Source organism: Oryctolagus cuniculus, chromosome 4 (genome assembly GCF_051225735.1).
Source record: "Oryctolagus cuniculus isolate XC-2025 breed Fujian yellow rabbit chromosome 4, ASM5122573v1, whole genome shotgun sequence".
Lineage (NCBI taxonomy): Eukaryota > Metazoa > Chordata > Mammalia > Lagomorpha > Leporidae > Oryctolagus > Oryctolagus cuniculus.
Genome location: NC_142870.1, coordinates 10281506 through 10295722, shown reverse-complemented (window position 1 = coordinate 10295722; position 14217 = coordinate 10281506). Strand labels below are relative to the sequence as shown.

Genomic DNA, 14217 nt, shown 5'->3' with positions numbered 1-14217 from the left:
GCACAGGGAGGTTGGTGATGGAAGAAGTAATAAAAAAGAAAATCTTCAACCACCACCTAAGTGTGACTCCTGTAACTTACAAAAGTGAAGGCAGAGGAGGGTGACTGGCCTCAGGTTGAACACACACCCTTCCCACTTTGTGACTGCAAGTCCCTTACAATTCTCTTATTTTTTTAAGCAAGCATTATAAGAAGCTCCCATGCTCCATGAAGAAGGCACCCTGGGCTCCCGGCCTTGGCAAGGCCATTGTGCCTTAGCAGCCAGGGCATGCTGGAGGCACTGAGGGGGGAAGGCACTGGCCTCCCACACACCTTCAGTCTGCAGGGATTAGGGGAAGGGGTTTTCATAACAGGGTGCAGCAGGCGTCCACTGGGTCTCCCTCCACCTCAGAGAAAGAGAAAACCAATGGGAGAGAATGTCCGTACTTGTCAAACTGTTTATTTGCCGTTCACACTTGTTATAATATTGGATTTACAGAAGGTACTGTGGTACAAAGAATTCGAGGCTCGCATTCTCCTGGGCACAGCATGGCCGCCTGCAAGGCTGGGCATGATGGCCGCTCCCAGTCCAGTGGGTTGGTTCAGCGGAGCACCTGTTCTCCTGTGCTGTCTAAAACACCCTGCAGAGGACTCTGGGGTCTTCTCAGACCTGGCTTAGAGCCCAGGCCTGACAGTCTCCCTTCCGGAAGTGTTCAACATGTCGGTACCAGGGAGAAAGCAGCCCACACATGAATTTCCAGGATGTTTTGTGATCAGAGCCCATAATGGCTGCAAAAACAGATGCTAGGTGGGGCCTCGTTTAACTCTGAGAGACTGCATTGCCCTTTATGGTTTTTTTTTTTTTTTGGCTTTTTATTTGCAATAGATGTGTTATACCACCATATCAATTCGGAAGTTTATTTTTTCCATTGATTGTTATACATCAAGAATAACACAAATAACCAACAGTTCTTTTTGTTTCTTGCACATTCGTTTCCCCTAGAACAAAAAGTGAACTTTTAAAAAAAATTGGAACCATGCTGTTAGCTGTTTACAAAAGTAAGAAGTAGCTCATTTTAAAGTCTAAAATAAACAAAGTAGAAAGAAGCGTTTCTCCTACAGTATTTAGCAAACAAGAAAAAGTCCTTAGAAACACAAAAAATTGAAAAAAGTTATTATAGGCATTAATAATATTTTATAATGAAGCTTAAAATCTATTTACATACATAAATACAATTAAAATTGTTGATGCAACTCTTCTGGAAGAAAAAAAGAAATGCCAAATGATCAGCCTCATCAATACTGACCTGGCTAAAGGCAGGGAAAAAGATTCCCAACAAATAAACAAACAAAAAAACCCCGAATGTATACTCTAGGGTAAACAAAGATATTTTGTTCAGACATAAAAAAAAGTTTTCTGTGATTATTGTCAAACCAATGTTTCATGTATAAAAGACCCCAAACACATCTCTCCCCAAAAAAATAAAACCACCAAAACCAAAAATCACCAGGGCGGAATGTCCCAAGACAACAGGTATTTTGAGACAGAACTCTGCAGTCCTAAATTGTAGGGCATTTGAGCAAAACCATTCATTTCCTTTCTAATCAGGGTATTTCTGTGTGTCTGTGCAGATACGGAGGCAGCAGCAAGGTAGCTCCCTTGCTCGCTGGGCCCTGCAGTGGCTCTGCGGCCGCATCTGGACAGCAAGCAGAGCCCCAAGGCTGGCAGCGCTCTGCTCTGCTGGGAGAGACCCGCAGGCCGGAGGAAGGCTGACTTACCGCGTTCCTTCTGGAGGGGAGAAGCATTGACCGCCCTGCGTTCTGGACACTGGGTATTGGGGTAGAGGTGTGTGCCATCGACTCCCAGAAAGTGGGAAGACGGGAGAGGCAGGAGGAGGGAGGTGGCGAGAGGAAAAGGGAGATGCTGAGTGGTAGAGAGAGAGAGAGAAATATATTTTTGGATAGCGAGGAAAAGAGAAAAGAACTGAAATTGTATGTCAACGTGTTGAAATCGTAAACAAGGGCGTGAAGAAGCAGAAATGGCTTCGGCCCTGTTCCATTTAGACAGATCCAGTTATTCTATGGTTTGCTTAAGGGTCTTGCTGATACCTTAATTTACCTGGAGGCAATGAATGCAAAAAATATATATATATATACACATTGTGTAAGACCTGTCTCCCAAACAACTAAGGCGTGATTTATTTATTTATTTTCTGAAGCAATTAAATACCATGGATGCTGTAAGGGTCTGTGACGCTCTGATGACACCAGTGAGTCTACAAGAGTGACAGGCCCTCTCCACACTGCGCTTCCAGAGTGAAGATTCAGTGTGAGGGAATCTCTGACTTCCCTGGGTGGGGGGGAGCATGAGGCTGGTTTTGGGTTAGAATATCTTCAGGTACCAGAATGGAACTGAAAAAGAGAGAAGGTTTCCTTCATTTTCCCTCAGCACTTTGTCGGGTCACACGTGGAAACACCAGCTGAAAAGAACATCATGGGCTTGATGTGGGAGAAGTGGGCGGATGGGGCCTTCCTAGAAAGGCAATTTGAAAATTCTCTGACATCTGATGGTAATTGAGCTGCAAGAATGTAGTATGGAACAATGTATGAGACCAACGTGGCGGGAGTCACGGGGAAAACAAATAGATTCTGAATTTCTCCAGATAAGAACGACCTGACAACACAAGCTGCTTTACTCTTTAACTCTTACCAAAGTGCTACTGCATCTGTGTAAAACAAATAATCAATATATATATAAGAAAACTCAAAAACAAGTTGTTTTAAATAAGTCCAGCTGTTTTGCTGCCTGCAGCCAAAGATCTAATTTGAATGCTTAAATTTATAAAATAAAAATCAAACACTGTTCTGAAGTCCTGCTTTCAAATACTCTTCAGAGTTGACCTGAAATCATCTCACTAATTTAAGAGGTACATTAAATAACCACCAGATCATCTCAAGCACACCTTCGTCAGCGTCAGCAGTTAGAATTTACGAGTTGTACAACAACTGCATTCTGACCAAACCCTCTAGTAAACAGTGCCATACAATTTACAGTGACATCGATAACGTTTGGATTGCAGCCACGGGCGTGCTACGGCTAACAGCGCACAGCCCATGCGGCAAAGCCTCAGCCTGGGGGAAGCGACAGAGAGAGGCTGGCGCGTGAGCAGCACAGGGTGAGGGCCTGTGCCGTCTGCCCCATGACTCAGCGCTGATGTGGGCGCAGGAGGACTGGCTCCTGCAGGCCTCTGGGTCCACCCTCGGAGGCTTCAGCCTTCAAAGGCAGCTGGTCTGGACCCTTCCTCTGCCACCACAGGTGGCCGGCCACAAATTTTGTTCTATGTCAATCAACAGGTACTGGTCCAAAGAGGACTGTTTTCTTGCTACCCCAGAACTGAGCAGTTAAGAAATCCCTATATACACTACTTTGGCTCCTATGTAAATAGCGCTCCTCCTGGGATGTGTTCTGTTACAAAGCATGTCAGAAATCACAGGAGGCCACGGAGTGAGCAAACCCCTGGACAGAAATCAAATCCTCCCCAGGAGTATAATCACTGGCACCTGCCTGAACCCTCTGGGGCCAGATTTGACCTTCCCCGTTTGAAGGGAAGGAGCCAAACATCAGAACCTTTGTAGAGCTTACCAGAAAATTCCATACTTCTGATCCTTGGAGTGACCCTCAGTGTCTAAAAATCCTATTAAAAACATTGCTGCATTAGCTACCAACTTGTTTGATTAACATAAAAGGGAGTTTAATGTAAACAATATTTCTAGATAACCAAGTGATCACATTAGCCATCCTTTTTTTTTTTTCCCCCAGCCTTCTTCAATATGACATGTTTAACTCTGGTTTCTATCACAAACAAAACAAAAAAAAATGTAGTACTTGATATTTTTCTTAATATAAGTACATTTAAATAATTAAAAAAGTATCAACACGTAAGTAAATGTCTGAACATCAAGATACATAAATATCTCGGGATTCCTTGTGGGAATACAGTAGTTAAAAAAAAATGACCCAAAGCTGTAGCTGTCTCTCAAAAACGATACAGCTACCCAAAAGTCCGAAAGTTAAATAAAACTTACAGAAAAGGGAATCATATGGTTCTTTCAATTGTCAAAGCAAGAAAGAAGCAAGCTCAAATTTGTATCTCGTGTACATGAACATAAAAACCACCCCAATGCAAATACGCATCTTGCCATTTATAAGGTGCGGAAAAGAAACACAATAAGGATTCGATGCCAGCCAGGACGAGTTGCACCCCTCTTCCCCCGCCCCCGGCCCCCAGATTCCACACTCTTTGGAAGAAACGACTTGGCTAAAAAGTGAAGTCAAGGGTATAAAATCTCTCTTTTATTCACAGCATTGCTAAATCAGAAGCATTCACAGTTTCCCTCTGGGATCCTCCTGCGGCTGGGCCCGGGCTCCGGCGCCAGGCCGCTCAGTAGGGCCGCCACACGGCCTCCTCCAGGCGCGCGGCGGGCGCCATGTTGGTGGGCGAGTTGCTGTGGCTGCCCTCGGCCTCCACCACGTCGCTCTGGTTCGGGAGGCTGGGGTTGAGCAGCGCCGAGCCCGTGGAGGCGTTGGTGCAGGGCGGCAGGATGCGCGGCGGCGAGCGCTCGCCGCCCACCATGGAGAACTGGTAGGAGCCGGCCGAGGCGCCGTAGTACAGGTGGTAGGAGGGCGAGCTGGCCTGGAACGGGCCGCCCTGCGCCTGCGACGAGCCGGGGTAGGGCGGCGGCAGGTACGTGTGGTAGCGCGTGGCCGAGCTCATGGCCGACATCCCGATGCCGATGCCCGACGTGACGGGCGTCGGGGAGTAGGTGAAGGCGCCGGGATAGTGCATGCGAGGGTCTGAGATGGAGGGCAGCGCGGGGAACTGGCGCGGGTCGCTGAACGTCAGGTCGGGGGCCGCTGCAGGGCGGGCGAGAAAACAGCGCGTGAGTGGGGCTGGGGAAGCCATGGCGGGTAACCACCCAGCGTGCCAGGGCCCGGGAAGGTGGGGACTACCCAGCATGCCGTGGCCCAGGAAGAGAGGGCTACCCAGAATGCCGTGGTCCAGGAAGAGGGGCTACCCAGAATGCCACGGTCCAGGAAGGTGGGGACTACCCAGCATGCCAGGGCCAAGGAAAGTGGGAACTACCCAGCGTGCCAGGGCCCAGGAAGAGGGGGACTACCCAGACGGTCCAGGAAGAGGGGCTACCCAGTGTGCCAGGGCCCAGGAAGAGGGGGCTACCCAGAATGCCGTGGTCCAGGAAGAGGGGGCTACCCAGCATGCCGTGGTCCAGGAAGAGGGGCTACCCAGCATGCCACAGTCCAGGAAGAGGGGGCTACCCAGCATGCCACAGTCCAGGAAGGTGGGGACTACCCAGCATGCCAGGGCCAAGGAAAGTGGGAACTACCCAGCGTGCCAGGGCCCAGGAAGAGGGGGACTACCCAGTGTGCCAGGGCCCAGGAAGAGGGGGCTACCCAGAATGCCACGGTCCAGGAAGAGGGGGCTACCCAGTGTGCCAGGGCCAAGGAAAGTGGAAACTACCCAGCATGCCACAGCCTGGGAAGGTGGGGACTACCCAGTGTGCCAGGGCCCAGGAAGGTGGAGACTACCCAGAATGCCACGGTCCAGGAAGAGGGGCTACCCAGCATGCCAAGGCCCTGGAAGGTGAGGACTACCCTGTGTGCCAAGGCCCTTAAGGTAGGCACTACCCAACGTGCCACGGTCTGGGAAGGTGGGGACTACCCAGAATGCCATGGTCCAGGAAGAGGGGCCTACCCAGCATGCCAGGGCCCGGGAAGGTGGGGGACTACCCAGAATGTCACGGCCCAAGAAGTTGGGGACTACCCAGCATGCCACGGGCCAGGAAGGTGGGGACAACCCAGATTGCGACAGTCCAGGAAGGTGGGCACTACCCAGCATGCCACGGCCCAGGAAGGTGGGCACTACCCAGCATGCCATGGTCCAGGAGGATGGGGACTACTCAGGGGACTACCCAGGGGACTACGGGCCAGGTAGACGGGGAGGGTGGTGGGGTGAAGTACAGTCATGGGTGACAGTCTATTAAGAGAACATCAGGTAATTTAATAAGGCATGTGACATATGACACGATACAGCAGAGCATTACATAAACGCTAGGAATGTAGTATATAACAGAATGGATACGTGTGCAGTGTACATGTACTATAATATGATATGTCTGGAATACTGATCTAATCCATGTCAGCAAACCAGATCCCACCAGCCAAAAATGGCTGCTGCCAATTGCTCTATGTCCCAGGGGCTAAGAATGCGTTTTACTTTTTTGAAAGGTTGAAAGAAAATCCAAAAACGACTCCTAGGCGATCCTAATTTCAGTGCCCACGTGCAAAGGGGGATGCAGCCTCACTCATTCGTCTGTATTACCAATGGCTGCGTTTGTGTTACCGCTGCAGAGCTGAGGTCACGTCAGAGCCCACAGGGCTCACAGACTAAAATGCTTATTTTCTATTCTTTTACAGAAAAAACTTGCCAGCCCTCTGTTTTATTAATGTGTTAAAATATTTATAATTAAATTAATGCATTAATACAGCCAACACTAATATAAATTTCATCTGTGGTATTAATATGAAACTATATAATGGATGCATAACATTAAGATAATATATGCAATATAACAGCATTAATATATAATAATATAATACAGTATATGTAATATTTAGATTGAATTGTGCAAAATTACCAATTTTGGGGGCCTTGAACAATTGAAAAACCGTTAACTTCCTATTATGCAACCTAACACTTCCATAGTAATGACTGTAAGTAAATGGCAGTGAATGTCACGGCCGTTCCTCTGTCCCCACATCTACCTGCAGACAATCCGGCCTCAGTCTCACCTCGTAGTCTCTGATATGTGTTTCACTGGCTTGTTAACACAATCGGATGTCAGACCTTGACTTAGGTACTTTTTTGTACATATTAAATGTTTACCAGGAATGGCAAAGCTTTGTCTCTAGAATTCACTTTGCTCGGATTGTGCATTTACAGTCTCACACACTGGCTTTGGCTGTCCTGTGGCTCACCCTCTGCATTTTTCTCCTCTCCAGGTTGCCCTTTGGAACTACTGAGGAGTCTGGGTGTCAGGGAGGGTTCCCTGTGTCCTGTAGATGAGCCTTTCTGAACAGTGGCATCGCTGACACGTTGAGGGATGGCAGGGGGTTGTCACGTGCATTTTAGGATGCTTGGAAGCATCTCTTTCACCCAGTGGGTGCCAGCAGTGTCCCCTTCCTGTACTGTGACCACCAAACATGTGTCCAGATGTTGCCAAATGATGTGGGGCGGGGGAGGTGGGTGCTGGTTCCACCACACTCCCAGCCCTGGCTTGAGAACCAACACAGTGGATGCAGGATGGTATCCTTGGCTGGTTTCTGTTCCTCAGAATTATTCATTAAATGACCAGGCCAGCACAACAGTGTTTACATCAACAGACTCGAAGATAGCAAGAAAACGGAGCAGAAGAATCAAAAGTTCTGAAATTTTAAGTTCTCAAATCAACCTACAAAACAGCCCTAAGTGCAGATGGCGTGTGGCCTGCGTCCTCCTGAGTTCAGGCCGATAAACTTGCCGCAGCCAGAGGCTGCCCTGAAAAGAGAGCTACCAGGGTGGATTAATCTGTTTTTGGAAGGCATCGGCTGGTGATCAACTTCCTCATGTTTCAAGCCTCTTACTCCAGCAGGGAGAGCTAGTGTTTCTCCCTCTCTCGTTCTCCTCCACACCCTCTCGCCACCCCAGCCCCCATGCCTTCCCACCCTGTCATGGGGCTTTTACTGCTGTAACACATTTTTTAAAAAATGAACTCCTCTGTCCATTTGGGGTGAATGTGATGAGGGGACAGACTACTCATCAGAGAGGTAATTAAAGTTTATAGAAACAGCCGAAATCTGCAGCAAATCCCTCCTCTAATGAGGAAACCAGGAGTCTGACTCTCAAACAAACACTCCTGTTAATCTTTTCAAAGCGAGTCAGACATGTGGGCAGGGAAAAAAACTGTAAACTGACAGCGGTTCCGGGGCTGCCCTTCCTTGGCCACTCTCTAGCTCATTCTCAAACCAGGCCACACCTCATTCCACAGGGCTCATCCCTGCAGCTCGCCGGGGCCCTCTGTGAGCAAGCCCCGTGTCACTTGCTTGTGCCTACACAGACAGCCGTGACATGTTTGAGAGTTAACAGGAAGTTTTACTCCATTTTTCCAGTTAGATTTATACAGTCTAGAGGAAAGGCGAGGTAGGAGGAAAAGCATTAGGCAAATGCAATCAATTTGTTGCCATCTGATGCAATGCTCTGGACACAAATAAATGACCCTGCCCATGACTCCTCTTGCTTCATGTGCCCTGAGACCAAAAGGTGAATCCGCTGGCAGAATGAATGAGAGTGTCACCCGGCTTCACGGCTGTGTCTGGACACGCTCTGCCAGTCCGTTCCAATGCTACATGGTAATGTGGTGATGGCACAGTTACTGGAATCCTGAGTGAGTGCATGATTCGTCATGGGCAGCAGTCCTGGAATGATGTTACCTCCTCAGCTGTTGGGGGGGTGGCGTAGTTCTTTCACTGTGGGCAGACTATCTGAACCATTGCATTGCTGCATATGAGTCTTCTGTCTGTGCAGTAGCAGTGTCCTATGAGAGACCATCCATTTGGTCCAGTTACCGCTCCCCCACACGTGTGGATCCTGAAGCTAGGTAGGCCCTCTAACACGCTCGGATTCAAACGGTCTACTCCAATAGTTGTTTCCATTTTTATAACTGGCCTGACATCCCTTCTTAAAACCGTCAGTCACACAGAGTCATCTATGTGGCCACAGCCCATGGATCCTTGTGGCGGGCCCAGGGCTGCCTTGTTTTGTGGCAGTGGGCATGGAGGTGGGGACCCTGCTACTCACAGAGAGCTTTTTCAGAGTAGGAAATCTGGGATTTAGGCAGTCTAGGCACTTGGGTTGGAAATGTTGCCCCACCGAGGGGGCTAAATATTTGCCGTGACAGCTCAAGTCTTTGCTCTGCAGCTTGATGTGGATGAAAGCAGCCCAGCTCGGGGGCCCCTCCCACTGCCCCCAAAGGATTAAACAACCTGAGCAGATAATGGCTGCCTTAAAAGGATCTCTGCATGACTCAGATTAATGCATGCTGTCTGTCGCCCCGGCTGGCAGCTACACATTAATTTTTTTAAAAAAAGAAAAAAGAAAAGTAAACCTCCAGATGACAAGTCTTTTCAGACAAGGTGTGGAGTCTGTCTGCAAAGGCTAGAGAGAGAGACAGACGGAGGCCAAGTCCTCGGTGGAGAAGGAGCCCAGGTGGGGCCGGGGCTGGGGCTGGGGCTGTGGAGAGGGGCAGGGCACAGAGCCGTCGGGTGGGATTAAAAGGTGAAGCGGCACAGAGCAGTGTCAGGTTCTCAAAGCCGTCCGCCGGCAGCCACTTCTCTCTCATGTGCCCCAGCCCCTTCCGCCCCCAGGTTTCTGACAGCGCTTTTCAGGCCTGTGCGCCAGGCTCGATTTCTCCGAGGGAGCTCTGCCAAGTTGAAGAGCAGTCTCCCATGCAGTGCGAAGGCGCAGCTGGAATTCTCTGGTCCTCCCTCCGAGACGGCAGGGGGTCCCTGGCAGGTGCTGGAGGGGGCTGTGGTGTCTCCCTGCCTCACAGTCACGCGCCCTGAGGCTCCCTTCCTCTCCCCTTGGCCCCTGAGCTGCAGGTTGCTCAGAGGTAACAGAAGGCATTCTGGGGCACGCGTCACTCCTTTGAAAACAGCCACCCTAACTTCTGAACACTAGTACCCGGACGGGCTGTCAAGTGCCAACCTGGACCAAGTCGAAAGACGCGTGAAATACATTTCAAGGGACGGACCCACCCCGGGGCCAACTGCGAGGGAAACAGGAATTGTCCCAGAGGACCAGAGCCCGTGTGCAGAGCTGTGGCACTGAGCAGTGGTCAAAGCGGACAGACGCTTTTGGAATCCAAACCTATGTATCAGGTTCTGGAGACAACAGGCTGAACGGAAGCCCTCATTCCTGTGCTGCTCGCTCAGCTCCACCTAGACGGTGGCACGCATGGCCGGACAGACGTGGAAACTGAGCGCCGAAGCTGGCTGTCCCGTTTCATGAGAGCGCCGAGGCGGCGGTGGTTCTCCGCAACGGGGGCAGTTTTGGCCCCCACTCCCCCCCCGAGCACGTTTGGCGATGTCTGGAGGCATTATTGTTGGCTTGTCACAACATACGGGTTCTCCGGACACGTGGAAGGCAGGTTTGCTGCAGAGTATTCTACAAGGCACAGGACACTCCCTCCCCAGCCCCAACACAACAGGGGATTATTTGGCCGTAAAGGCCTGGAGTGCTCTGAGAAGTTAACTGTGCAGCTCTGGGCAGCAGCTGAGTTCTCTGGTGCAATCGCAGTAAACACGATGGGCTGGAAAACAACCTTGCACAACATCTAAGATGGCGGGCGTGACGCCCTTGCCCCCTCACCTGCCCCGGTCTGCTCTAACCTGATCTCCAGGGCTGAACACCCAAAGCCGCCACCCCCCGCCCCCCACCTCAGCAGTGTGTTTGCGGGCGTCACCATGCGCCGGGTCTCTGCGGGCTTTCACAGTTTAGTCCAGCTCCAATTTCAAAGCCCCAAACAGCAAGTTTTTTCTTTTGCCCTCAACAAAGGAATTTTCCTGTGTAACTCTGATTTCCCTGCCCACAAGCGAAGGTGAGTGCCAAGCCCAAAGGGCTTGCAGGTTAAATGACTAATATTTAATGAGCTCGTATTTACAACAATTATGCTAACCATGACACCTGAGCTGCTCACGCTGCTCCTCCAACCTGGCCACGGGCAGCTCCCAGTTGGAAGTGTGTGATTTGGGGTACGCTGCTTCCATCCCGGGCATACCCGGCGGACTGCGGATGGGCCCTGTGGAAATTCACCTCCACGTGGACCAGTCCCATCCGGCCAGAGCTCAGTAGGAACAAGGACTTCTAGACGCTGACTACTCTGGCCTTTTATGTCGTTAATCCTCCAGCTGCCACCCTGCCCTGCCAGATGTAAGCAGCCCCTCCCCCGCATCAGTAACCCCTGCCCCTGAGGGTCAGGAAGAAACCGAGCATAGTACTGTGTGCACGGGACTCAGTACACAGGGAGGCAGCCCTGTCTAACCCCACGAAGAACATTCTGCCGAGCCCGCTCACGCATTTCCTCGTCTCCTGACCCCCCCACCCCACCCCCGGCTCTACCGCGACCGTGCGTTCACAAGTGGCTTACTTGAGAGGCGACTGGAAAGTTCTGCGGAGAGGGTCGTCATGCCGCTGGCGCGTCCAGGGGAGATGGGTGTTGCTGGGTGCACGGAAGGAGAGGCGATGGATCCCAGGTACTGGTAGGACTGATCGTAGGACCACGGTGGGGACGGCTGGATCTGCCTTGTGTCTGCAGAGAATCAGGGAGGTCAGCTACACACGGGTGAAGTGGGATTTGAAAAATTAAAAAGCCTGGGGCCGGTGTTCTGGCGGAATGGGTGAAGCTGTTGCCTGCTAATCAGGTAACCCATATGGGTGACAGTTTGAGTCCTGGCTGCTTCACTCTTTTTTTTTTTTTTTAAGATTTATTTACTTATTTGAAAGAGTTTCACAGAGAGAGAAGGAGAGGCAGAGAGAGAGGTCGTCCATCTGCTGGTTCACTCCTCAATTGGCTGCAACAGCCAGAGCTGAGCTGATCCGAAGCCGGGAGCTTCCTCTGGGTCTTCCCAAGTGGGTGCAGGGACCCAAGAACTTGGGCCATCTTCTACTGCTTTCCCAGGCCATAGCAGAGAGCTAGATTGAAAGTGAAGCAGCCGGAACTCGAACTGGAGACCATATAGGATGTCGGCACTGCAGGCAGCAGCTCTAACCACTACACCACAGTGCCGGCCCCCGGTTGCTTTACTTTGATCAAGCTCCCTGTTAATGTGCCTGGGAAAGCACTCAGAATATGGCCCAAGTGCTTGGCCCCTGTACCCATGTGGGAGACCCAGATGAAGCACCTGGTTCCTGGCTTCAGCCTGGCCCAGCCTGGGCCATCGCAGCCATTAGAAGAGTGAACCAGTGGATGGATGATTTCTCTATTTCTCCCTCCCTCTCTCTGTAACTCTTGCAAATTAATAAAAATAAAATCTAAAAAAAAAAAAAGCCTTTTAACAAGAAAATAGTAACCTGTGTTTAAATGTGTTTGCCTGTTTGTGGCCTGTTTACCAGTGTTCTGTGAGTCCAAGGCCAGGAAGGTGTCTGATGGGTGATTTCTCCCCCAAAAAAACACTCGGAGTTCACGTTTGGTTCTGGGAGGTTTTGTCTGGTAACTGTTCCTCCCAAAGACTGCGTTTGACCATGCTAACAATGATGCGAGGAGAGGGTCGTGCTTTCCAGGAGGAGGAGCTAATGTTCAAACCACTGGGCTGTAACACCCCACAGCGTCACCCGTCAGCTGCTCGGACTGTTTGAGCTGGACTGGTGATTTTCATCATCAGGAACCCTTTATAAACTCCCGTGATCACCTGTCTATCTGTTTCTGTAAACAAACAGAATATAGAGTTTTGGAATACTTTCTGTGGCTTTGGCAAAAAACATGGGCTTTTCCATGTTTTCTGTTGATGTGAATTCTCTCCCAAGGATGACTGCAAAGAAGGTCTGGCCGTGAACCTGGCCAGGAGGTGTGATGACAGACGGCCCACACCGCCAGCTGCACAGAGCTGACCCTGTCGGCCCATGTGTCCTGCTCCTTTCCAGACTTCAGGTTTGCAGCTTTTAAAGAGCCGAGTTTTGAGCAAGTATCTTACAGATTGCCATTTTAGGAGGCCTGGGACAAAGGGAGACAAAAGTCTGACTTCAAAGGATTCAGACAAAACGGATTTTGTCAATTTGACTCTGGCATTCAGAGGAGTCTTGGTTTTCAAAAGCATCACACTGCAGATGAAAAGGAACGGATGGAAAAGCCCCTCTATTTTTAGGCAAAATTGTAAGGAAATTTAAATTGGATGCAGTCCCAGGACAAGACAGTTTTACGTTTCTTTAGCGTTAAACATTAATTTTCTCTTTGTGTCCCACCCTGTGGGCAAACATAACAGCAAATTACTGTACACACAGGGTCTCCATAGCCAGAGTGTCATGGTCCCGAGGAGCAATCTACGGAGAACCGCCGTCTTTAGGTAAACACCAGGTTTAAGGGTTGCATAAGCTGTGACATAAAGAAATGAGTTATTTCTGCTCATTATAGAATATTCAGATCTGCTACCTCCAGGGGCTTTGCATTCTTGGCAGTTAGAGTTTATCTTTCCTGTTTACCTCTCTGAAGTAGCCTCGGTGGACGACAGTCAGACATTTGGAGACTCACGTCTTCCTCCCTGTTCCTGTCCTCTCGGCCTCCATCCCTCCCCTCTGATTCCTTTCTGCTTTTGAAAATAACTTAATTTTTAATTTTAAAAAAATCTTGCAGTTCCTAGGCAAATATTTTCACATGGGATCTTTGAAATCTAATATTAAAGAAAGTTATTCATTTCATTCCAAACTTTGGAGGATTTGAAGAAATGGCAAGGTCTTAGAGAGCTGGTTCAATTTAAATTCAGCAGAAGGGACCGGCACTGTGGGCTCCAGTTTGAGTCCTGGCTGCTCCACTTCCGATCCAGCTCTCTGCTATGGCCTGGGAAAGCAGTAAAGGATGGCCCAAGTCCTTGTGAGAGACCTGGAGGAAGCTCCTGGCTCCTGGCTTTGGATTGGCACAGCTCCAGCTGTTGCTGTCATCTAGGGAGTGAACCAGCAGATGGAAGACACCTCTCTCCCTCTCTGCCTCTCTGTAACTCTTGACTTTCAAATAAATAAATAAGTCTTTTAAAAAAAACTGAGCAGGGCCGGTGCCTCAGCTCACTAGGCTAATCCTCCACCTTGTGGCGCCGGCACACTGGGTTCTAGTCCCGGTCGGGGCGCCGGATTCTGTCCCGGTTGCCCCTCTTCCAGGCCAGCTCTCTGCTGTGGCCAGGGAGTGCAGTGGAGGATGGCCCAAGTGCTTGGGCCCTGCACCCCATGGGAGACCAGGAGAAGTACCTGGCTCCTGCCATCGGATCAGCGTGGTGCACTGGCCACAGCGCGCTGGCCACGGCGGCCATTGGAGGGTGAACCAACGGAAAAGGAAGACCTTTCTCTCTGTCTCTCTCTCTCTCACTGTCCACTCTGCCTGTCAAAAAAAAAAAAAAAAAAACTGAGCAGAAAGCAAATGTGCA

At 50.2% G+C, this 14217-nt stretch overlaps 1 protein-coding gene across 3 annotated transcripts in view; it reads right to left on the bottom strand.

The window, feature by feature from the left end:
• Positions 1 to 418: 418 nt before the first annotated feature.
• Positions 419 to 14217, bottom strand: part of RUNX1 (RUNX family transcription factor 1) — a 253535-nt gene continuing 239736 nt past the window's right edge. For all 3 annotated transcript variants that reach the window (XM_089331477.1, XM_051833590.3, XM_051833591.3), the window contains 2 exons: positions 11238 to 11399; positions 419 to 4893 (listed from right to left, as the gene is read on the bottom strand). In XM_089331477.1, the coding sequence (XP_089187603.1) occupies positions 4421 to 4893; positions 11238 to 11399 (635 nt within the window). In that variant the 3' untranslated portion in view covers positions 419 to 4420. The remainder of the gene's footprint in view (positions 4894 to 11237; positions 11400 to 14217) is intronic.